The following is a 24,702-nucleotide window of genomic DNA, read 5'->3' as shown; positions in this document are numbered from 1 at the left end:
GGAGAATCATTTTCCACCCTTTTACTTTGAATCTACCTTTGTCATTGCAGCTTAGATATGTCTCCTGCAGGCAGTATTTAATTGGGTTTTGATTTTTGATTCACTCTACTACTATGTGCCTCTTTATTGGTGAATTCAGACTATTTACATTTAGGTTAAGTATTGATGTATGGGGATTTCCTATAGCCATTTTGTCATTTGTTTTCTAGTAGCTCTGTGCCTCCATTGTTTTGTGTGTGTTTTTTTCTCTTTATGTTTCTGTCAGTTGTTTTTGTTTGATAGTATTCTACTTCCTCTTTTTTAAGGAGATTCTGGAATGTAACCTAAACCCACTAAAATTAGCACCATCATCATTATCCGAGTGGGATTCCTGGGGAAGATTTATACCAAAAAGCTCATATGACCAGAGGCTCATGGACTCAATTTGAACATAGGTGTGTGAAGTTTGGCCCACACAGCTTTTTTTTTTAATTTTTAAGATTTACTTATTTTATTCTATTTTATTTCATTTTACAGCATGTATGGTTTTATTAATTGATGTCTCTCCAATAAAGTCAACTACAAAAAATAAAATAACAAAGAAAGGAAACAGAAAAAGATAAAAAGATTCTTCCATTGTGGCAAGAGAAAAAGAAGAAAAATAATCAGGAGTCGCCGCAATAGTTTGGAGTCCAGGGCTCCATTTTCCCAGGTCCTCACCAGCGATGGGTTTCCCCTCAGCATTTAAGGGGCTTATGCTCAGGCCATGGCGTTAGAGCCAGGCCAGGAGAGAAGGGGGAAGGGTCCAGGGCAGCCGCCACTCTGGCTCCAACAGGCCCCCGGTCCAGTCCTCTCTGAGTCATTCCCATCCTGCGCACAGAGCAGTGCTAAGACTCACTGCCTTCAAGACAAATCAGCTCACCACCATGCTGGTCACTGGTCAAGTTCTCAATTCTGTCCCCACTCAGCCCACTGCTGCTCTCTCTGGAGTCCGCAGACACTATTCTCTTTGAGACCATGGTTGTCATCATTGGGTGGACAGCTGGCCATTGATCTGCTCCATCTCGATGGCTCCAGAATGATGTGTTTTCTTCTTTTGAGAAGAAGAAAAAAGAGCAAGAATATGGGTCTGGACAGCAAGTAGACTTTCTGTAGAAATGCATGGACATGAGTTTTTTTACTCTTAGTACTTTGAAGTGCTGTGTGGATTGGCATGAGATACTTTTATTTTATTATTCTTTCTGGATGTTCTTCCTGAAGGTGACTGAGTTGGCTGGCTGCACAGGTAAAGGAACAAGAGGGTGAGTGTGCTGCCCTGTGTGCCAAGTAGCAAGGAGTTTGTGCTGTTCTGCATTTCTGAGCCTCTCTCACCATGTGAATCAGCTCTGGCCAGAGGCAAGGATAGCCATGAGTGGCTGCTCCCAGGCCATCCTGACACCACTCGTCTGTCCAACCTCTACACCATTGAGCTGTGTTCATTGCCAGCTAAATCCACAAGCCAGGGGAGCCCTGGAGCCCTGAGTCACTGTGTGGAGAGGATGAGCTTTGGTGGCTCCCTGGCCCACAACATGGACCATAAATCCCACTTCATCATGGTAGGGTATAGACACTGAAAAGTCCTTCATGACAGCCCTACATTATTACCCTAATGATACAGGTTTGGATGGACAATTACAAACTCCCAACTTGACCACAGAGTAAAGTACCAAACCTTTAATGAGTGACACTCCGTCTCTCATCTACGTTTCACCCCTTAAAATAGGGATGTGTTGATCTCCTCCACCAGCATTACTTCTTCCATCTCGCATTCAAGTTGACAGGAAAATTGGAGCCATCTGTGGAAGGAGAGAGCTAATCCCATAGCTAGTTACTGGAATTTACTTAGCCATATGTAAGTAATGAGCAGCAACTATCTTGTGATCTGTAATTATTGGGAACAATAAAGTTTTTATAAGGAAGCTCAGTTTTTGTTTGGTTTCAGTGTCTCACATTGGCCTTGGAACAGTTCCCTGTTGCATTAGAAGAACTAATACATCTATTGTGTTTCAATAAAAGCTATTGGCTGTGGTCTCTTCTCCACATCCCTCATGGAGCAGGAGACTTGAACCGGTTCGAGCAAGTTAGGAGGCTCTTTCGGGTTAAAGAATAATGAAAGACAGACATAAAATAGATTAAAAGCTTGGGCTGGGTGTGGTGTCTGCCCTTTGACTCCAGGGACAGACAGAGAGAGTCTGCCCTCTGGAGGGACAGGCACAGAGAGAGCCAGCTCTGAAAGCTGTTTATTATATACTCCAATTACAGGAAGTTACATCACATCTGGGTGGGCCTGAGACATCATGAGATCCATCCCCTTAACACTGGGCCAGAGAGTCAGACTGAGTGAAACCCAATCTTTTGACTGGTCCCGCCCTCAGGGCATGGCTCTGACCTTGCCCTGAGTCCCAGCTGATGTCTGTTAAGCCAAGTGTATTCTAAGGACCCTTAACAAATTAGTGATTCTCTGATAAGTCATCAGAACCCAATGATTAACATCAATTTTATTTATTCTTTGGTGGTATGTGCAGATTTGGTCTGCATTTACACCATTCACATTTCTCTTGTCAACAAATAAAAATAAATACTTCCATAGACATGTTGCCTTCCTTTTTTATGAAAAGTTATATTTATGGTACAGAAAACATTTAATAGATGTAGAATAAACAGTGTACAATAAACAGCGATCATATCTTGCCCCCTTTCTTTATATTTTCATTTTTTAAGAAATAAGGAAACACTAGGGCTGGGTAGCTCAGTTGATTGGAGCATCGTCCAATATACCAAAAAGTTTCAGGTTCGATTCCCAGTCAGGACACATACCTACGTTGCTGGTTCAATCCCCAGTCATGGTACATACAGAAGTCAGCATTCAATGATTCTCTCTCACATAGATGTTTCTCTCTCTCCCTCTGACGCTCTTTCTCTTTCTCTCACTCTTAAATCAATAAAATTATCATCAGGTGAGGGTTAAAAGAAAAATAAAAAACATAATACAATAATGAAGAAATAATACAATACAGTAATAGTCTATATCATTTTCAGTCCAATTTCTCTCTTTATATTTACATTATAAATTTTCTAATCATTTTTCTAATTTAGGTCTTTAATCATTTGTTACATATACTAGAGGCCTGATACATGAAATTCATGCAGGAGTAGCATTTGTTACATATACTAGAGGCCGGATACATGAAATTCATGCACGAGTAGGCCTTCCTTTCCCCAGCTGCCAGCACCAGCTTCCCTCTGGGACCTGGGACCAGGTTCCCCACCCCTACCACCCCACCCCCCACTCTCCCCCCCACCCCCTTCCCCCCCCGGCCACCATCAGGAGCCCTGGACCCAGGCATCCCTTGCAGCCCTGGCTTTGTCAGGAAGGTCTTCCGGAAGGATGTTTGCTCTAATTAGCTCTTATTATTATAAATATATATCAATCAACCATATGTAGTATTAGTTCATCTTTCTGGATTTATATACAGGTATATTTTATGTCACATTCTGGAACTTTTGTTTAGATTATCATAAATTTTAAAATCTATCTACTTTGAGACAAATAGTTCTGTATTGATTTTAACTGCTCTGTAATATTTATTCATATGAATATTTCAGAACTATGTATGTATTCCTTTTCTAGTGAATATTTACCATATTTTGTTGATTTTATTTATTATTTTTTTTAAAATATATATATATATTTTACTTCAGAGAGGAAGGGAGATAGAGAGAGAGAAACATCAATAATGAGAGAGAATCATTGATTGACTGCCCCCTGCACACCTCACACTGGGGATTGAGCCTGCAACCCAGGCATATGACTAGGTTTCAGAGCAGACCGTGACTTCCTAGTTCATTGGTTGATGCTCAACCACTGAGCAACACTAGCTAGGCATATGTTGTTGATTTTAAAATGGGCAATAGGCCACATTTAAAATCATTTGAAATCCAAATACAGTGCTAATAATAACGCACATGGCCTTCATCTACTCTGTGTAGGACAAGGGTCCGCAAACTTCCTGTGTAAAGGGTTTGATAGCAAATGGTTTGGGCTCTGTAGACAATACCATCTGGGTCATAACTACTCAACTCTGCCATTGTAACATGCAAGTAGCCAAAGACAATGTGTAAATGAATGTACATGTCTGCCTTCCAGTGAAACAGGAATTATGGACACCAAACATTAATTATGGACACCAAAATGTTAATTTCATATTATGTTTATGTATCAAAAATATTCTTTTTATTGTTTCCTAACTTTTAAAAAGTGAATAAAAATGATTCTTATCTCATGTGACCTATATAAACAGGCAATAGTCCAGATTTCACCCACTGAGTATAACATCCTGACACCTGGTATGCAGATAATATAATGACACACCTTCCTTTATAACATCTATAGAAATTATTTCCTTCTTTAATACAAAACATTTAATAAAATAAGTCAAAAATTAAAAGCTCAGATATTCTACATGATGATGAGCAAACCAGTGACCTAATGAAAAATTCTGGCTCTCGACAGTGACTTGGTCAGAATGCAGAAGTGTCCTGTGTTGAAGTTATTCTGCAGGGACAGACTGTCAGGAAGCAATGCTGGGTGGATGAACTAACCCACACTACTGAGCACAGCAGGATGGCAGCAAGGAGCCCAGGGTGGCCTCCTAGTACTGCTCAGAGGCGCCACCAGGTGGCGGTGTAGCGGCAAACGCGCCAGGCAGGCCAGCCTGGCAGATCTGGCCACAGGCGCCCATGTGGGTGAGGGGGACAAGCCTGGGGACCGCGAGTCACAGGACCCGCTGGGCTTCCTGGCTCGCACTGCTGCCTTGTCCGGGTCCACCAGGGTCCCGAGGGCGGAGGAGCCGTTGGAGGCCGAGCCCAGCTGGTGTGGAGCCGCCCCTGCCACCAGACCAAGTGCATCTGCCTGGAGTCCAGGCCACCGTCCTGCAGGCGCTCCTCTCCCGCATGTGGGCAAGATGCACTTGCTCATCTGAGGGAGGAGCTGGAGCGGAAGCTGGTGAGGGGCAGCGCTGGGCCAGACCCCCTTCCTCAGTGTCACCAAGGTGAGTGCCCTCCTGCTCGCCTGCCCAGCGCCTCCCATCTAAAAGCCCTGTCAAACTCTGCCCCCCACGCCCTCCCTGCAACTGAGTGCGGGTTCCAGCCTATCTGGCACCTCCCAGGTGCTGGGAGTTGGAGTGTCCCACGTGGTGGTGGCTGTTGTGGGCGGGAAGGGCTCATTCCAAGGGTGAACTTGGGCTTGTCAGGTATTTAAAACCCTTGGAGGATTGGGGTTTCCCTGAGCCTTGCTCTGTGGGGACAGCCAAGGTGTCACTTTCCCGAAGAATGGGACTTGGCGAGCCCCTGGTTCCTGGGAGAAAGCAGGAGAGTGGAGAGGCTCCATCAAGTCGCCACCTGGGACCAAGAGCCCCAGTGAGAGACCAAGAGCCCCAGTGTGGGCTCCTTCCCTGTGCGGGGCTGGTCCCCTGTCATTCTGGGGCAGGTTGCATGTGCTTCCCGGACCTGGAGGAGTGGTGGCTGCTGAGCTGACAGGAGGAAGCTGAGGACAGAGTTCCAGCCAGACCCCAGCAGGGCCCCCTGTCTATTAAGCCAGGCAGTGAGGGGTCCTGCTTCTCCAGGGCTTATGTTTCAAGCCAGGGGACAAGACAGATCTGTAGTCCCCATAAAGTTAACTACCTGGTCAAATAGGGTGTGTGTGTGGGGGGGGGGGTGAGCGGGGGAGGGTGGAGAGGAGAGCTGAGGGAAGGGAATGGGAAGGGGCAGAGCTTATTCCAGGCCTGGGAATATGTGTCTTGGAGGGTAGTCACCACATGAGCCAATATACAACTTGGTGTTTATTCAGCAGTGGCTTCAGTGCAAGGATGATAATTAAATTGTGGTTGGGTGGTTGGGTGGGTGGGTGGGTGGGTGGGTGGGTGGTTGGGTGTTTGGTTGGGTGGGTGGTTGGGTGGTTGGTTGGGTGGGTGGGTGGTTGGGTGGGTGGTTGGTTGGTTGGGTGGTTGGGTGGTTGGGTGGTTGGTTGGTTGGTTGGGTGGTTGGTTGGTTGGGTGGTTGGGTGGGTGGGTGGTTGGGTGGTTGGTTGGGTGGTTGGTTGGTTGGGTGGTTGGTTGGTTGGGTGGTTGGTTGGTTGGGTGGTTGGTTGGGTGGGTGGTTGGGTGGTTGGTTGGGTGGGTGGGTGGGTGGGTGGTTGGTTGGGTGGGTGGGTGGTTGGGTGGGTGGTTGGTTGGGTGGGTGGTTGGGTGGTTGGGTGGTTGGTTGTTTGGTTGGGTGGGTGGTTGGTTAGGTGGTTGGTTGGTTGGGTGGTTGGGTGGGTGGGTGGTTGGGTGGTTGGTTGGTTGGGTGGGTGGGTGGGTGGGTGGTTGGTTGGTTGGGTGGTTGGTTGGTTGGTTGGGTGGTTGGTTGGTTGGTTGGTTGGGTAGTTGGTTGGGTGGGAGGTTGGTTGGTTTGGTCTCAGAAGAAATAAGAGGTAGAGACAATCGCCAGTCTTTCCTTAGAGCCCAGCAGAGGCCTGATGGGTCTTGGCTGGTAGGGCCTGTCCTTCCCAGGCTGAGTTTGGAAGTGTTCTGAGAGAGATGGCAGCACTTCTCCCACCTGTGAGCTGAGGCTGGCATCCTTGCTGCCTAGCGGCTGGCTGTCCAAGGGGCTTAGTGGCAGGAATGATTCACACACAGCTCCCTTCCTCACTGGAGAGAATAGGTGACATGTGGCTCTCAGTCCGTGCACTAAGCTAATGTCAGGATGGGGCAGACCCTACATGGAAGTATTTCAGCTTCACAAACCATTTGAGTGAGTTAAATAACAACTCTTATGTTTTTTAACTTTTAAGGCAGAAGATACAGCCACATTTTAATTTGATGTTTACAAGAGGTGATTTTTACCCCCCAAAAATTGGCTTCAGCTGAAGTTTTCCATACCTGGGAAGTTACTTGTTGAATTTTAATAAAAGTGACATATAGTGCTCAACACGTCTGTATTTTCTGAGCCTTTTCACACCAATACACAGAATATGCAATTGATATTTTAAAAAGTTAATGCTAAATTTGCCTATTTGGGTTATAGTACAGTTACTAAGAAATGTTTAATAGTATCTACCAAAATGTTATAAGTTTTATAGAGATTGTATATATATATATTTTTAAATATATTTTATTGATTTTTTTACAGAGAGGAAGGGAGAGGGATAGAGAGTTAGAAACATCGATGAGAGAGAAACATTGATCGGCTGCCTCCTGCACACCCCCTACTGGGGATGTTCTCACAACCAAGGCACATGCCTTTGACTGGAATCGAACCCGGGACCCTTCAGTCCGCAGGCCGACGCTCTATCCACTGAGCCAAACCGGTTAGGGCGAGATTGTATTTTTCAAATGAGTAGTAGTATAAAACTGTGTTTACATTTTTGTGAAGTTTTGTACCACAAAGTTTAAACCAAGGAAAAGTTTGTTATTGCTGAGATATTTAGGAAGATTGTAGAAATCTGAACCTACAATTATTTTTTGAAGCATTTGTAGAAACCTTATTTAAGAGGTCTAATTTTACCCTCATCCTATAGATGTAGCTAGGAGACCCATAAAGGGTAAGTGAAATCCCCAAGACCACAAGCTATTAATAGCAGAGATCAAATGAGAACCCAGGGCAAGTGCTCATTCTATTTTTCCTGTCAGCCTCTGTAGACCCAGTTGAGGTTAGAACCATAGAGCTGTGACTTAGGAGATCTGAATCCTTTAAAAATCTTTTCTGTAAACATATGTTTCTTTTAGGAGTCTTGATAGTATTATTTAATTACTAGAGTCCCGGTGCATGAATTCATGCACATTGAAAGGAAATTAATTAGAAGAAATATTGTAAGATCACTATTTGCCCTTTCTCAATAATAGAAGTGTATACCAAATTCATGATCAACAATGACAGATGGAAACACATGCAACTGGCGCCAGTGAGATATATATATATATATATATATATATATATATATATATATATATATATATATATATATATAAACTTGCTTACTTAGACCTGCTTTCTGATTTAGCTAAACGTTTCCCAGCCTAGTGAAGTGCCCCATTTTTTTTTCAGGATATTTACAACTAAACAGCAGTAAATACCAATGTGAAAGCAGATTATTATTGTGGATCATGCAGGGATAAAAAAGGGAGAAATATTTAACTATAGCCCTGTTTGATTCTTTTCTGTACAGTGAGAAAACCTGAAGTCATGTTCAGGTTCTACCATTTCTTGCTTCTTTTCAGTTGGGTCAATTTTGAAAACATTCTAAATCTCCATTTTCTGGCTAATGAAATGAAAACAGGATCTACCGAGTCTCCTCTCTACCTATTCCAGGACTTCAGTGAGGATCAAATGAGATGAGGCACATGAAAACACTTCAAAGACATTTGGTTAAAATGTAAAATGTTTGCACCTGGCTATAAAGCAAGTGGGTGAAGAAACTCCAAGGAGGCTGGTCGCTAGGGAGAGGAAGCCTGGCATTACTATGTGACATGATTACCTGGTGCCCACAGCCACCATTTCTGTGCTGAGCTGGCCTGTGAGCTTTGTGCCATGGGTTCGTGGCGGGGCCTGTGTCCCACTTGGGAAAAGCGGAGTGTTGCTTGTGGACTCTGGGTGCGCAGTGCCCTGCCTCTGTAAATGGCCAGTTCATGTCACGGCAGCTCCAGTATTGAATGTCTGCCCCTGGTGGTCAGTGCTCTTCATAGTAAGTGGTCAGGTGGTGGAATCCTTAGCACATTAGCCTTTTATATATATAGATTTTGCAATAAGAATGGCAAAAACCATTTTAAAAAAATTACTGTGGCTCATGTCTGAAGTTTATTAAATCTGAAACTTTACTGTAGATATCAGCCTTCCAATGAGGAATTCTTCAAATACAGCCTGAGCTGTGGACCCTAAGGCATCCTGCGTAGGAGCCTCTCTTCAGGGTTGCTTACCCGCCCCATCCCCTACCGCGCCTCCAACCCCTGCTCATTATTTTACCCAAGCAGACGCAGCATCTCCAAAGCCCAGTGTTCTCATTCAGGAGCTGTTGGAGTGCAAGAATGCATTTTAAAGGATATTTCACAACCCAAAGCACTTTTTAAGCTTCTCAAAGATAAGTGGATGGTCACTGAACATGGATGCAAAATGCATTTTACACCAAAAAGAGTTACTTAAATGTTTGTTTTTTAGAAGATTTTTTTTCATTATCAAAATGATATAGGATCATTAGTAGAAATTTAAAAAGAATAGTATAAAGTAAAAGAAATCACTTCTGTCCACTATCCAAGGTTAACCACTGTCAACATTTCAAAGTATTTCCTTTTGTCTTTCGTACATTTATATATCCAGATACCTTTTTGAGGTGATACTATTAATTCATTTATATTAATATATGTTGTATTGACTTCAGAGAGGAAAGGAGAGGGAGAGAGAGGTAGTAACATGAATGATGAGAACGAATCATTCATCAGCTGCATCCTACATGCCCCCTACTAAGGATGGAGACCCATGTACTCTGACAGGGACTCCATGTATGACCTCCTGGTTCATAGATCAAGGCTCAACCAGTGAGCACGCCTCCATGGTAAGATGATACTCTTTGTTATGTGTGTATCCTGATTTGTTTTCTCTTAGTTATGGTGTTGTCATTCCACTGCATCTATAATCACTTTTTTTCCCGTTTATTAAGGCACTGTTTATTTTTCCCAGCTTTATTGAGAAATAATCAATATACACCACTGTATAAGTTTAAGGCAGACAGAACGATGGTCTGATTTACCTACATTGTGAAATGATTACCACAATGGGTTCAGCTAACATCTATTGAAGATGTGACAAACCAAAATTGAAATCTCTAATGTAATTTGGGTTATTTTTTCTTCAAAGTCAAATCTACAATTGTTACTATTGCAAAAAAGAGCTTGTACTTGGAACTAAAGTGCAGGGTGTGGTGGGTCTGCAGGCTGGGGCTCTACTGCCCTGGCCCCTTGCACTTGACCCCTGTGCCTGTTCACATGCAGATCCTTTCTCCTTCCAGACTTCACATGAGGCTGGTGATGGATGTGCTGCCCCTGCTGGACGGGGCTCCACAGTCTGTCTTCCCACCATGGAGTGTCAGAGGTGAGAGCCCCCTGTGTAAGGCTGTGGAGCATATGAAGTTCAGAGTCACCTGTGTCTCAGCAGCTCTGGGGGTGACCTAAGCATCAGCATGCGCAGAGCCTATGCTGGCCTCCAGGGTGTGCTCTGTGCGGGTCCAGCTCACCCACAGCTCCTCTCCCCCTGGATTTCAGCCACTTTACTGGCCCTTCTGCTAGAAGCTCTGGTTCTCTCAGAACCTTACACTCCTCTCCACCCATGAGCTGTGTGGAAGCTTCATATAACAGGATGGTTTTCAGGGAAAACTGGCAAGAGAAAAAGAAGACAAATAATCAGGAGTCGCCCCAATACTTTGGAGTCGAGGGCTCCATTTTCCCAGGTCCTCACCAGTGATGGGTTTTCCCTCAGCATTTAAGGGGCTTATGCTCAGGCCATGGCGTTAGAGCCAGGCCAGGAGAGAAGGGGGAAGGGTCCAGGGCAGCCGCCACTCTGGCTCCAACAGGCCCCTGGTCCAGTCCTCTCTGAGTCATTCCCGTCCTGCGCACAGAGCAGTGCTAAGACTCACTGCCTTCAAGACAAATCAGCTCACCACCATGCTGGTCACTGGTCAAGTTCTCAATTCTGTCCCCACTCAGCCCACTGCTGCTCTCTCTGGAGTTCGCAGATACTATTCTCTCTGAGACCATGGTTGACATCACTGGGTGGACAGCTGGCCATTGATCTGCTCCATCTCGGTGGCTCCAGAATGATGTGTTTTCTTCTTTTGAGAAGAAGAAAAAAGAGCAAGAATATGGGTCTGGACAGCAAGTAGCCTTTCTGTAGAAATGCATGGACAGTGAGTTTTTTACTCTTAGTACTTTGAAGTGCTGTGTGGATTGGCATGAGATACTTTTATTTTATTATTCTTTCTGGATGTTCTTCCTGAAGGTGACTGAGTTGGCTGGCTGCACAGGTAAAGGAACAAGAGGGTGAGTGTGCTGCCCTGTGTGCCAAGTAGCAAGGAGTTTGTGCTGTTCTGCATTTCTGAGCCTCTCTCACCATGTGAATCAGCTCTGGCCATAGGCAAGGATAGCCATGAGTGGCTGCTCCCAGGCCATCCTGACACCACTCCTCTGTCCGACCTCTACACCATTGAGCTGTGTTCATTGCCAGCTAAATCCACAAGCCAGGGGAGCCCTGGAGCCCTGAGTCACTGTGTGGAGAGGATGAGCTTTGGTGGCTCCCTGGCCCACATCATGGACCAAAAAGAGCAAGATTTTATGGGGTACAGACACTGAAAAGGCCTTCATGACAGCCCTACATTATTACCCTAATGGTACAGGTTTGGATGGACAATTACAAACTCCCTACTGGACCACAGAGTAAAGTACCAAACCTTTAATGAGTGACACTCCGTCTCTCATCTACGTTTCACCCCTTAAAATAGGGATGTGTTGATTTCATCCACCAGCATTACTTCTTCCATCTCGCATTCACGTTGACAGGAAAATTGGAGCCATCTAAGGAAGGAGAGAGCATATGAAGACAGGGTATTATTTTTAGTTCATTTTGAGCACCACTCTGTCGAGTACAAAGAGAAAAACTATCTTTCCTGACCTTTAACAGGGCATAGGTATCTTTTCTACAGTTGAGATCTGTAGATGATTAAAAGGCACGTGCTTCCAACGACAATGCTGCCTTCCTTCATCCTTGTCCTTGGGTTGCGTCACTCCTGGGCCCTGTACCCAGGTCCCAACCAAGGCACCGAGAAGTGAATCTGCTCTGTCGACGAAACCCTGGCCCAGCGTTCCTGGAATGGCACAAAAGGCCCATCCTTGTCACTTGGTGGATGTGGTGTAATGAAGCAGAGGGTCACTGTGGGAGGATTGCACTACCTGGGTTGTGTTTTGTGAGATGGTTAAAAGGTTTGAAGCTCCCTTAAGAAACCAGGTGGCACAGTGAAGGAGCTGTTCCCCCGAGTGATCGCATTAGAGGTGGCTGAGACACAGCAGCTGTATTAAAAGCTGTGGAAGCTTCATGATGGGATGAGAACTTAGCTGTGTAGGTCACTGGTCTGGATGGTGGCCCTCAATCCCACTGACCACCAGTTCCTGTGGGCAATTCCTTATACTCAGCCCTGACCCCAACTGGACCTTCTGGGCAAGATTCTCTGGGGCAAGACCACCAAATCTGGAGGTCGCCCCTTTCATTTTTTAACCTTTTAAAATTGTAATTGTAGATTCTCGTTATTTATGAGATAACGCAGAGGTAGCCCATGGAATCTGACCCGGTTTCCCTCAATAATATCTTATAAAAATCTCACAGCCAGGATATTGACAGTGACCCAACTGCCCATGTAGGGCCGATAGAAAACAGCTCTACCTGATTCTCCCACACCCAGGACAGAGCCTTCTATTTTTTTTTTTTTGGTATATTATTATCACAGTAATATATACACAATGAAATTTACCATTTTAACTATTTTTCAGAGCACAGTCCAGTGCTGTTAAGTGGTCCTTAACTCAACTTAACAATCATATTGTTGTGCTGCCGTTACCACCATCGGCTCCATCACTGTTCTCATCTCCTCCAACTGAAGTTCTGTCCTCACTAAACAACAACTCTGCATCCACTCCCCCATTACTGATACCCTCCATCTTACCTCTATGACTCTGATGGCTCTAGGGACCTCATGTGAGTGGGATCACACACTATTTGTCCTTTTGTGACTGGCTTATTTCATTGAGCATCATGTCTTCAGGGTCCATCCAGGTTGTAGCATGTGCCACAATGGCCTATTTTTCTAAATTGAATATATTGGGGTGAGATTGGTAATGAAATCATGTAGCTTTTAGGTATACAGTTCTGTAATACATCATCTGTATGTTGAATTATGTGTCTCACCGCCCTCCCCCCTGACCCCAGGTCAGGTCTCCTTCCATCACAATTCATCCTTCCTAAACCCTCTTCTACACATCCCTCTCTTTCTGATAATCACCAAACTGTTTTCTGTGTCTATAGGTCTTTTCTTTGCTTAATCCCTTCACTTTTCCCCTAATCCCCCAACCTCCTCCCCTCTGACAGTATTCAGTCAGTTTTCTGTATCTAGGAGCCTGTTTCTATTTTGATTGTAGTTTATTTTGTTCATTAGATTCTACATATAAGTGTAAACATAAGGAACTTGTATTACTCTGACTGGCTTACTTCACTTCACTTAGCATAATACTCACCGGCTCCATCCATGCTGTTGTAAACGGTAAGATTTCCTTCATTTCCTTTTTGTGTGTGTGGGTGAGTAGTATTCCGTTGTGTTAATGTACCACAGCTTTTTCTCCACTTATCTGCTGATGGGCACTTGGGCTGCTGTGAAATCTTCGCTATTGTAAGTAATGCTGCAGTGAACATAGCATTGCATATATCCTTTCCGATCAGTGTTTCAGGTTTCTGCAGATATATTCTCAGAAGTGGAAATGTTAGGCCATAAAGCAGTTCTATTTTTAATTTTTGAGGGAACTTCATACTGCTTTCCACAGTGGTTGCACCAATCTGCATTTCCACCAAGAGTACACAAGAGTTCCCTTTTCTCCACATATTCACCAGCACTTGATGTTTATTGATTTATTGATGATAGCCATTCTGACAGATGTGAGGTGATACCTCAGTGTGATTTTAATTTCCATTTCTGTAATGATTAGTGATGCTCAGCATCTTTTTATTTGTGTAATAATCATCTGCAGATCCTCGCTGGAGAAGTGTCTGTTTAGATTCTTTGCTCATTTTTAAATTGGATTGTTTAATTTTGTTATGATGTTGAGTTTTTTAAGTTCTTCATAAATTTTGGATATTAAACCCTTATCAGATGTATCATTGGCAAATATGTTCTCCCCTTCAGTGGGTTGTCCTTTCATTTTCTTGGTGGTTTCCTTTGCTGTGCAACAACTTTTTAGATGGATGTAGTCCCATTTGTTTAGTTTTTCTTTTGCTTCTGTTGCCCAAATAGATATATCAGAATAAAAAATATTTCTATGAAAATTTATTACCTTTATTTTCTTCTAGAATTTTGACGGTTTCAAATCTCACTTTCAAGTCTTTAATCCATTCTGCCTTTATTCTTCAATATGGTGTAAGAAGGTAGTCTGCATTCATTTATTTTTCTACTTATGTGTCCAATTTTCCCAATAGCATTTATTGAGTGGAGTATCTTTACCACTTTGTATATTCTTGTGTCCTTTGTCAAATATTAATTGACCACAAATGTATGGGTTTATTTCTGGACTTTTTATTCTCTTCCAATGATCTTTATGTCTGTTTTATGCCAGTACAATACTGTATTTATTACTATGGCCTCGTAGTATAGTTTGTAATCAGGTAGCATGATTCCTCCCACTTTGTTCTTCTTTCTCAAGATTACTCTGGCTATTGGTTTGGTTTTATTTTGTTTGGTGTGTGTGTGTGTGTGTGTGTGTGTGTGTGTGTGTGTGTGTGTTGGGTTTTTTGGTTTTTGGTTGTTTTTTTTTTGTACTTCCATATAAATTTTTGTGATGTTTGTTGTAGCTCTCTGAAATACGTCATTGGACATTTGAATGTTGTTAATTCTTCCTATCTTTGATCATCATATATGCTTTTCTTTATTTGTATCTTCTTCAACTTCTTCCTGTCTTCCTTCAATTTTTTCACTTTCTTTCTTTCTTTCTTTCTTTCTTTCTTTCTTTCTTTCTTTCTTTCTTTCTTTCTTTCTCTCTCTCTTTCTTTCTCTCTCTCTCTTTCTTTCTTCTTTCTTCATACTCTTTATTTTGTTCAGGTGAATTCCCTCTATTCACATTTTGCCAAGAGTTGTTATAATGAATAGGTGTTGTGTTTTGGTGAATGCTCTTTCTGTATCTATTTTTATAACCAGGTGATTTTTATCCTTTATTTTGTTTATGATGTATCATGTTTTTTATGTGTAGATACTGTACCAAGCTTGCACCCTGGAATAAATCCAACTTCATCATGGTGTGTAATCTTTTTAATGTATTACTGGATCCAGTTTTCCAATATTTTGTTGAGGATTTTAGCATCTACATTCATCAGGAATATTGGCCTATAATTTTTTTCTTTGTAAAGTCTTATTCTGGTTTGGGATTAGGAGAATGCTGGACTCATAAAATGAGCTTGGGAGTCTTCCCTTGTCTTGAGTATTTTGGGTGAGTTTGAGGAGAACAGGTGCGAGTTCTCCTCTGACTGTTTGATGAAATGCACTGTGAAGCGATCCAGTCCAGCACCTGCGTTTTTTGAGAAGTTATTTTTTCTTTTAATTCTCACCTAGGATATATTGTCCAATGAATTTTTTTTTAGAGATGTAGGAGGGAGGGAGGGAGGGAGGGGAAGGAGAGAGAGAGAGAGAGAGAGAGAGAGAGAGAGAGAGAGAGAGAGAGAGAGAGAGACATCAATGTGAGACACACATCAAATGGTTGTCTCACACACACATACACCTCAACAGGGGGCAGGGTTGAACCTGCAGCCCAGGTACATGCCCTTGACTGGGAATCGAACCCATGGTCCTTTGTTCCGTGAACCACAGCTCTAACCACTGACAAGCAATGGCCTGAGCTTCATTGATCTCTTGTTCTTTTTTTACTGCTTTGTTTATTTCTGCTCTGATCTTTATTATTTTCTTTATTCTTCTCACTTTATGGTGTCTTTGTTTTTCTTTTGCACTAGTTCCTCTAAGTGTAAAGTTAGATGATGTATTTCAGATTTTTCTTGTTTCTTGAGGTAGGCCTGTAATGTCAGGAATTTCCCTCTTAGGACTGCTTATGCTGTGCTCCATAGAGTTAGGATTGTTGTGCTCTCATTTCCATGTGTTTCAAGGTATTATTTCATTATTTCCTTGATCTCATTGTTATCTATTCATTGCTTAGTAACATGTTAATTAGCCTCCAAGACTTTCTGTGTTTTACAGTTTTTTCTTTTTTTTTTCTGTGTTCTTTTTAATCATATAATAACTAATTTTTATTGTGGCCAAATAAAGATAAGATTTAGAGTTTTAACCACAATTAAGTATACATCAAGTATATTGACATGCAATTCTCACCACCATGTATCCCCAAATTTTAATTAATTTATTTATTTTTGCTTTCCATTGCTTTTATTTCTCTGTTAATATATTTATTGTGGCAGGGTTGTTTTAGGTGTGTACAATTCAGTAATAGATCACTTGTATATCAGTTTTTTCTAATTGACTTCTAGTTTTATATAGTTATGATCAGAAAAGATTCTGATCATATGATTTCAATCTTCTTAAATTTACTGAGACTGTTTTTGTGCCTTAACATGTGGTCTATCTAGATAATGCTGCACGTCCACTTAAAAAGAATGTATATTCTACTGCTTCAGGGTGAAATGCTCTGAAGATACCAATTAAGTCCATTTGATTTAGTGTGTTATTTCAGGCCACTCTTTCCTTCTTGATTTTCTGTGTGGACGATCCAGCCATTGATGCCAATCTGGTGTTAAAATCCCCTACTACGTCTGTATTATTGTTGAACTCTCCATTTATGTACATCAGGATTTGATTTACACATTCACTTGCTCTTATGTTGAGGAAATACATGTTTGCAAGGGTTATATCCTCTTGTTGGATTGCTCTCTTTATCATTCTGTGGTGTCCATTCTTATCGCTCAATACAGCCTTTGTTTTAAAATCTATTTTGTCAGCTCTAGGTTTATCTCCCTGGCTTATTTCTCATTTGTATATGCATGACATACCTTTTGCCATCCCCTTGCTTTTTGTCTGTATATCTTTCATTCTGAGGTAGGTGTGTTGTTGACTGCATATATATGTGTTCTTGATTTCTCTCAATTCAGCTACTGTGTCTTTTAATTGCAGCAGTTAAGCCACTTACATTTAAAGTGATTATTCGTACATATGTTTTATTCTTTTAACTCTGTTTCCCCTTTATTCCTTCTTGATAGTTCTTATACTAATGGTTTGGTGGTAACACACTTCTTTTGCTGTTTCTTGTCTGGGAAGCTCTTTATTTCTCCATCAATTTTAAATGACAGCCTTACTGGGTAAAGTAGTCTTGGTTGAAGGTCCTAGCTTGTCATTATTTTGAATATTTTGTGCCAATCCCTACTGGCCTGGTATGTTTCTGTAGAGAAATAAGCTGACAGTCTTATGGGAGCTACCTTGTAGGTAACTGACCGTCTTTCTTTTGTTGCTTTTAAGATGTCCTGTCTTTAATCTTTGTCATTTTCATGATGATGTGTCCTGGTGTCAAGCCTTTTTGGGTTCATCTTGTTTGGGACTCTGTGCTTCCTGGACTTGTGTGTCTCTTCCTATACCAGGTTAGGGAAGTGTTCGGTCACTATTTCTTTTAATAGACTGTAGTCCCTTAATCTTTCTTTTTTCCTTGTGCTCCTATAATGTGGATGTTGTTAATGTTTCATGTTGTCCCCAAAGTCCCCTAAACAGTTCTCATTTTTAAAAGTTCTTTTTTCTTTTTGCTGCTTTTGTCTTCTGTGACCTTGTCTTCCAAATCACTAATTTGATTCTCTGCTTAATCAAATTATTTATTTTCTCTAGTGTATTCTTCATTTCAGAGATTTTACTCTTTATTTCTGACTGGATCTTTTATATGGCTTAATGTTCTTTTTCATGCCTACTATCAGTTTTCAAGTTCCCACTGCTTTCATCCATTCTTTGCCTAACTTCAATTAATATCCTTACAATCATTTTTTCTTTTTATATACACATGCATTATCTGGAATATTGCTTGCCTCACTTTGTTTAGCATTTTTTCTGGATGTGTCCCCTGTTCTTAAATTTGGGGCATGTTTCTTTGCATTTTGGCTGCCTCTGTGTGTTTGTTTCTTTGTGTTAGAATCCAGGTCTTGGTAGTGTGGCTTTGTGTAGTAGGAGTCCTGTGGAACCCAGTGGCAATTTCTTCTTCATCATCTGAGTTGAGTGTTCCAGGGATGTCCCACGTGTGTTATGTGAACCTTCCTGTGGCAGTTGATTCTTGATGGCCGTTGGCCCATGCATGTACTGAGTCGATGCTCAGGCTAATTGGCTGAGACCGCAGTGTACCCTGCCTACAGTGTAGTATATGAGCTGCTGACAGATGTTGACCACGTGGAGTGCAATTCATCTCAGCGGGGTCTGGTGCCTGCCTAGATATCTCTTTGGATCTGCTGCTTCTGAGGCTAATTGTATCCTTCTCTGATGTGCTCTGAAGCTGGCCACTGGGCGTGTTGGTCCTGGGGCTTCCTGGGAGGGACTCTGGTGCTGAACAATGTCAGATGCTTGATGTGACTCTCCCAGGGCAATCTATTTGCATCTACAAAGCAATTCACAATTTGTGACAGCCTCTGCTGAGGCCCAGTGAGCACAGGAAGGTTCAAGCAGGGCACCAAAGCTGGCTTTGACTAGCATTGAGCCTGGGGACAGGTCAGCAAAAGTCCCAGAGCACACCATGTTCTGCCTCCCTGTCTGCCTCCATCTGCCGGGTGCCTGTTTGTCTCAGTTAATGAAAGAGCCTCTGGAGGTACTCAAGTTGCATGAGGGAGGTTCTCAGGGAGTCCCCAGGTAGAGGTGAGTGGTGTTCACCAGATGGATGCAGGTTCAAGCTCAGTGTCAGTGTTGGGTCTGAGGCCACTCAGCAAATGTCCCAGGGTATACCACGTCCAGCTGCCACCCGCTGGGTCCTCACACATCTTTGAGCAGTGTACAGAAGACACAGACCTGGCATTGTTTGTAGGAGGAGAATGAAAAAGTCAAAAGAGGCTGCTTCCCAGGATTGAAGGTGTCTGGAATCTGTAGTCTGAGATCAGCCCGGTGAGCTTAAGGGCTTTGCAGAGGGTCTGTGGATTCTCAAAGGCCAGAGAGCTGCTTCCTGTTGTAGATGATTCATGGGTCCCCTGGGATGCCACAGTGGAGCAAGAGCATGGCGGGATCATGCAGGTGTAATCCAGTCATCATGTAGTGAAAAGTAGAGTCCCCTTTTGGGTGGCTGATTTCAGCAGATTCATCCCTCCATTTCTGTCCTAAGAGGACTGGAGCTCTCTCCAGACCTCCGAACACATGCATGCCACTGGCTTCCTAGGCAGCACTGTCCCTGCCTACTTTCCTCAAGGCTGGGTGAGCCAGGCTGGCTGGAGTGTAGGGAAGGGAGGATAGAGGTCCGTTTGGTGGGTTGAAATGCTGTGAGAACCTTTAAGGCTTAAATTTATTTTTTCTGTGTCAGCTCCCACACTACAACTAAGCAGCCAAAGTGATGCTTAGCTCACTCTCAAGGAAGCACAGTTCTGCCCTGCACCAGTGCCACACATCACCAGAGCAGTGAAGGGAGCTACTGGAGGAAGAAGACAGGGCATTCCTCTCCCAGAAGTGTAACACCCTCACAGGCATGATGCTGTCTGGAGAGCTGACCACTGCTGGAGCGCTTAAGGCTTTTAGGCACAGAGTGTAATGATCTGATTTGCATTTTCATTTTTATTCAAAATTGTTTTACTACTTTAATTTATTTTCAATTAGGGGTGACATTCAATATTAGTTTCAAGTGTACAAAATAGTGGTTAGACATTTATATAACATATAAAGTCATCTCCTGATAAGTCTAGCATGGGATATCTTTGAAAAGGGTATTAATCCTATTCACGAGGGCTCCACCCTCATAACCTAATCAACCACAAAAGACCCACCTTTTATTTATTTTTAATCAACCGTATTTGGGTGACATTCATTAATAAAATTGCATAAGTCAGGTGTGCAATTCTATATTGCATCATCAGTATATTGCATTGTGTGTTCACTGCCATCAAGTCAAGTCTCCTTCCATCACCATTTATCCCCCCTATTCCCTCTTCTCCCTCCCCCACCTCTCACCCACCAACCCTACCCCCTACTCCCCACAGGCCACCACCACCTGCCACCCGGCAACCCACACCCCCAGCCCCCACCGGCCTCACCACACCCCCAACCCACAGCCCCCTCCTGCCACCCCACACCACCCACCTTCCAGCTCCCATCCCCCACCACTACCCCTCACCCCCACCTCACACTCTTACCCCCACCCCTACCCCCACCCCACATCTCACACCTCACACCCCACACCACCCTCTCCCATCCTTGACCCCTCATTCCCCAGTCCACACCCCATAGCCCCCACTGCCCTCCACCCACCTCCACATCCCATCCCCCACCCCCCACTCCCCATCCCCAACCCCCCGCTCCCACCCCCCACTTCCCACCCCCCTTCCCCTGTTCGTGATTTGACATTTGAAATGATATTTGAGATGTGTCTTGAGAGCACAGGTAGGATTTAGACAGATGAAGAAGGTGAGAATGTACTTCAGGTACAGAGAGTGGACACTCGGCCTAAAGGCAGGAGAGATGAACACTGGAGAGACCAGAGCATATGCCCCTCAGATGCCTGTGAGTGAGGGGTCAGTGCAGGGAAACAGAAGACCCTGGCATGGAAGGAAAAGGCAGAGGGATAAGGTGACCAACCATAGAGTGGTCAGAGCAGGGGAGACAGCAGCCCCTCCATGGGAAGGCAGGGCAGTGGGGGCAGGGGACCAGGGGAGGGGCCGATGGACAGGTATGAGAGGGAATGCTGTGAAGGGGCAGGGCTGGGGAACAAGGGCCCCACCATGGGGGAATAGGGGACTCTCCATGGAGGGGTGTGTTTCCCCTGTTACCTATCTCTACTCCCCTGTCCCCCCTTCCGTGGCCCCTCCATGGATGGTTCCCTAACCTCACTATCCTGCTCAGACTATGTGGGGTCCTTTGTCCTCCCTGCCCTGCTACCTCCCTGGAGGATGCCCTCTCCCCCCTGCCCTGCCATCTATTTAAGGACCTGTGCTGAAATCCTTGCTGTCTCAAAGTAGGGTTCCCTATCACCCCAGCCTCTCTCCTCCATGAAGAGTTCCCTGTTCCCTCTCCTGCATGACCTGTCCCTCTATGTAGGATTCTGTCTCCTCCCTGCCCTTCTCCCTCAAACTGGGGTTCCCTTTCCCCACTGCTTGCCCCCTCAAAGTGAGGTTCTCTGTCACCCTGCCCTGCCCCTTCCATGAAGGAAACCTTCTCCTCCCTGCCCCTCCTCCTCAAAGTGGGGTTCTCTACACCCCTGCCATGCCCCATCCATGGAGGGTACCTTCTTCTCCCTGCCCAGTCAACTCCATGGGGGGTCCCCACTTTCCCTGTCCTCCATCCTCCATGGAGAACCCTCTCTACTCTCTGACCGGCCAATCATAGAGGGTCCCGTGTTCCCAGTCCCCACTGCCCTGCCCCATCAATGGAGAGTTCCCTGTTCCCTATACCCCCTTCACTCCCCCCTCCACATAGAGTTCCCATTCCCACTATCCTTCCCTTCCATGGAGGGTCCTCTCCTGCCTGCCTTGTTACCTCCATGGAGGGTCTCCTCTCCTCTTTACCTGAAACCTCCATGCATTGTCCCCTCTACTCTTTCTTCTCTCCCTCCATGGAGGCTCCCTTCTCCTCCCTGCCCAGCCCCCTCCATGGAGGGTCACCTCTCCTCTCTGTCTTCTTCCCTCCATGGAAGGTCCTCTCTCCTCCCTGCCCTACCCCTCCATGGAGGTTTCCCTGCCCCACCTGTCCTGTAGCCTCAATGGAGGATCCCTGCCCACTGTCCTATCTCCTCCATGGATGGTCCCCACTTCCTCTGCCCTCCTTTCTTCATGCAGTGTCCCCTCTCCTCCCTGCCCAGCCCATTGTTGGGGGGTTCCCTGTTTTTCTTCACCACTGCCCTTCCCACTCCATGGAGAGTCCCTTGTCCTTCCCGCAGAGACACTTCTATTGAGGGTCCCCTCTTCTCCCTTCCCTGTCCCCTACACTCCCCCCTCCATGGAGGATACCTTCTCCTTCTTGACCCATCGCCTCCATGGAGGTTCCCATCTCCTCCCTGCCCTTCCTCTCCCTGGAAATATCCTTCTCCTCCCTGATCTGTCCCCTTTATTGAGGGTCCCCTCTCCTCCCTGTCCGGCCCAACCCTGTAGGGTACCCTGTCCCCGTCCCTGCCCTCTCCTCCCTGGCCTGTACCCTCCATGGAGGTATCCTTCTCCTCCCTGAACTGTGGCCTCCGTGGAGGGTCCTGACTCCTCCTTATCCCCTCCATGGAGGGTTCCAATAACCCTACACTCCCCCCTCCATGGAGGGTCCTTCCTCCTCCGTGACCCGTCTCCTCCATGGATGTTCCCATCTCCTCCCTGTCTTGTCCCCTCTAGGAAGAGTCCCATCTCCTCCCTGCCCTTCCCCTCCATGAAGGGTCCCCCCTCCTCCCTGCCCTTCCCATGCATGGAGGGTCTCCTCTGCTCCCTACCCTGCCCCCTCCTGAGGGTCCCATCTCCTCCTGGCCCTTCCCCTCCATGGAGGGTCCCCTCTTCTCCCTGCCCTTCCCCTCCATGGAGGGTCCCCTCAGCTCCCTACCCTGCCCTCCCATGAAGGGTCCCACCTCCTCCCTGCCCTTCCCCTCCATGGAGGGTCCCATCTGCTCCCTACCCTGCCCCCTCCATGGAGGGTCCCATCTCTTCCCTGCTCTTCCCCTCCATGAAGGGTACCCCTCCTCCCAGCCCTTCCCCTCCATGCAGGGTCCCATCTGCTCCGTACCCTGCCCCCTCCATGGAGGGTATAATCTCCTCCCTGTTTTGCCCTTCCATGGAGGGTCCCATCTCCTCCCTGCACTTCTCCTCCATGGAGTGTCCACTCTCCTCCCTGCCCTTCCCCTCCATGGAGGGTCCCCCCTCCTCCCTGCCCTTCCCCTCCATGGAGGGTCTGGTCTGCTCCCTTCCCTGCCTCCTCCATGGAGGGTCCCATCTCCTCCCTGCCCTTCCCCTCCATGGAGGGTCCCATCTCCTCCATAACTGTCCCTTCCGTGGAGGGTTCTCTATCACCACTTTTGTTCCTGCCCTATACCCTCCATGGAGAGTCCCCTCTCCTCCCGGCCCAGCCCTCCATGGAGGGTCTCCACTCTTCCCTGCCTGTCCCCTCCATGGAGGGTCCCCTCTCCTCCCTGCCTTCTCCCCTCCATAGAGGGTCCCCTCTCCTCCGTGCCTGTCCCCTCAATGGAGGGTCCCTTTGCTCCCTGCCTGTTCCCTCAAAGGAGGGTGCCCTTTTGTCCCTGCCCTGTACCCTCCATGGAGAGTCCCCTCTCCTCCCTGCCCAACCCCCCATGGAGGGTCCCCACTCCTTCCTATCTGTCCCCTCCATGAGGGTCCCTCCTCCTCCCTGCCCTCTCCCCTCCATGGAGGTTCCCCTCTCCTCCCTGCCCTCTCCCCTCCATGGAGGGTCCCCTCTCCTCCCTGCCCACCCCTCCATGGAGGGTCCCCACTCCTTCCTATCTGTCCCCTCCATGGAGGGTCCCTCCTCCTCCCTGCCCTCTCCCCTCCATGGAGGTTCCCCTCTCCTCCCTGCCCTCTCCCCTCCATGGAGGGTCCCTCCTCCTCCCTTCCCTCTCCCCTCCATGGAGGTTCCCCTCTCCTCCATGCCCTCTCCCCTCCATGGAGGGTCCCCTCTCCTCCCTGCCTTCTCCCCTCCATGGAGTGTCCGCTCTCCTCCCTGCCTTCTCCCCTCCATTGAGGGTCCGCTCTCCTCCCTGGCTGTCCCCTCCATGAAGGGTCCCCCCTCCTCCCTGCCCTTCCCCTCCATGGAGGGTCCCTTTCCTCCCTGCCTGTTCCCTCAAAGGAGGGTGCCCTTTTGTCCCTGCCCTGTACCCTCCATGGAGAGTCCCCTCTCCTCCCTGCCCAACCCCCCATGGAGGGTCCCCACTCCTTCCTATCTGTCCCCTCCATGGAGGGTCCCTCCTCCTCCCTGCCCTCTCCCCTCCATGGAGGTTCCCCTCTCCTCCCTGCCCTCTCCCCTCCATGGAGGGTCCCCTCTCCTCCCTGCCCACCCCTCCATGGAGGGTCCCCACTCCTTCCTATCTGTCCCCTCCATGGAGGGTCCCTCCTCCTCCCTGCCCTCTCCCCTCCATGGAGGGTCCCCTGTCCTCCCTGCCCTCTCCCCTCCATGGAGGGTCCCTTCTCCTCCCTTCCTTTCCCCTCCATGGAGGGTCCTCTCTCCTCCCTGCCCTGCCCTCTCCATGGAGGTTTCACTGCCTCTCCTACCCTGCCCCCTCCATGGAAGGACCCCTTCCCCCTGCCCTGCCCCATCCATGCAGGGTCTTCTGTTTCCCTGCCCTGTCCCATCACTCACAGGCTCTGAGAGGCATGTGCTCTGGTCCCCAGTGTTCATCTGTCCTGCCTCCAGGCCGTGTCCACTGTCTGCACATGAAGCACATCTCACCGTCTTCATTTGCCCAAATCCTCCCGGGCTCTCAGGACACATGTCAAATATCATTTCAAATGTCAAATCACTGAGTGATCTTTAAAAAATATAAATCAGATCCCCCCTATTCTGGTGCCTAAAAGCCTTTCTGCTGTGACAGCATTTTCAACCCACACTAGGGCCCTCTATGTGCCCCCCCCCACCCCCCGCCCCATGCTGTTCCCATCCAGCCTGGCTGTCCTGGCCCTGGGGCACTGCCTCTCCTTTTGGGGTGGCTTCCCCAGGTCTCCATGGCGCCAGCTCTGTCTCAACAGCCATGTCTCAGTTTAAACATGTTG

General features: G+C 46.4%; 1 protein-coding gene and 1 non-coding gene across 2 annotated transcripts in view; one reads left to right on the top strand and one right to left on the bottom strand.

Moving 5' to 3' along the window:
* LOC132213936 (protein Daple-like) overlaps window positions 1-11,393 on the top strand; it is a 73,961-nt gene extending 62,568 nt beyond the window's left edge. Inside the window, 4 exon segments of the mRNA XM_059660807.1 lie at window positions 1,465-1,574; window positions 4,850-5,023; window positions 10,041-10,140; window positions 11,167-11,393. Of these exon segments, the coding sequence (XP_059516790.1) occupies window positions 1,465-1,574; window positions 4,850-5,023; window positions 10,041-10,140; window positions 11,167-11,393 (611 nt within the window).
* Window positions 11,394-19,317: 7,924 nt separating this feature from the next.
* Window positions 19,318-19,520, bottom strand: LOC132214052 (small nucleolar RNA SNORA74). The gene has a single exon (XR_009448151.1). It is a non-coding gene; the product is annotated as a small nucleolar RNA SNORA74 (small nucleolar RNA).
* Window positions 19,521-24,702: the final 5,182 nt, after the last annotated feature.

The sequence above is a fragment of the Myotis daubentonii genome, chromosome 12, assembly GCF_963259705.1.
Source record: "Myotis daubentonii chromosome 12, mMyoDau2.1, whole genome shotgun sequence".
NCBI lineage: Eukaryota > Metazoa > Chordata > Mammalia > Chiroptera > Vespertilionidae > Myotis > Myotis daubentonii.
This window is presented reverse-complemented; position numbering and strand designations above follow the sequence as displayed.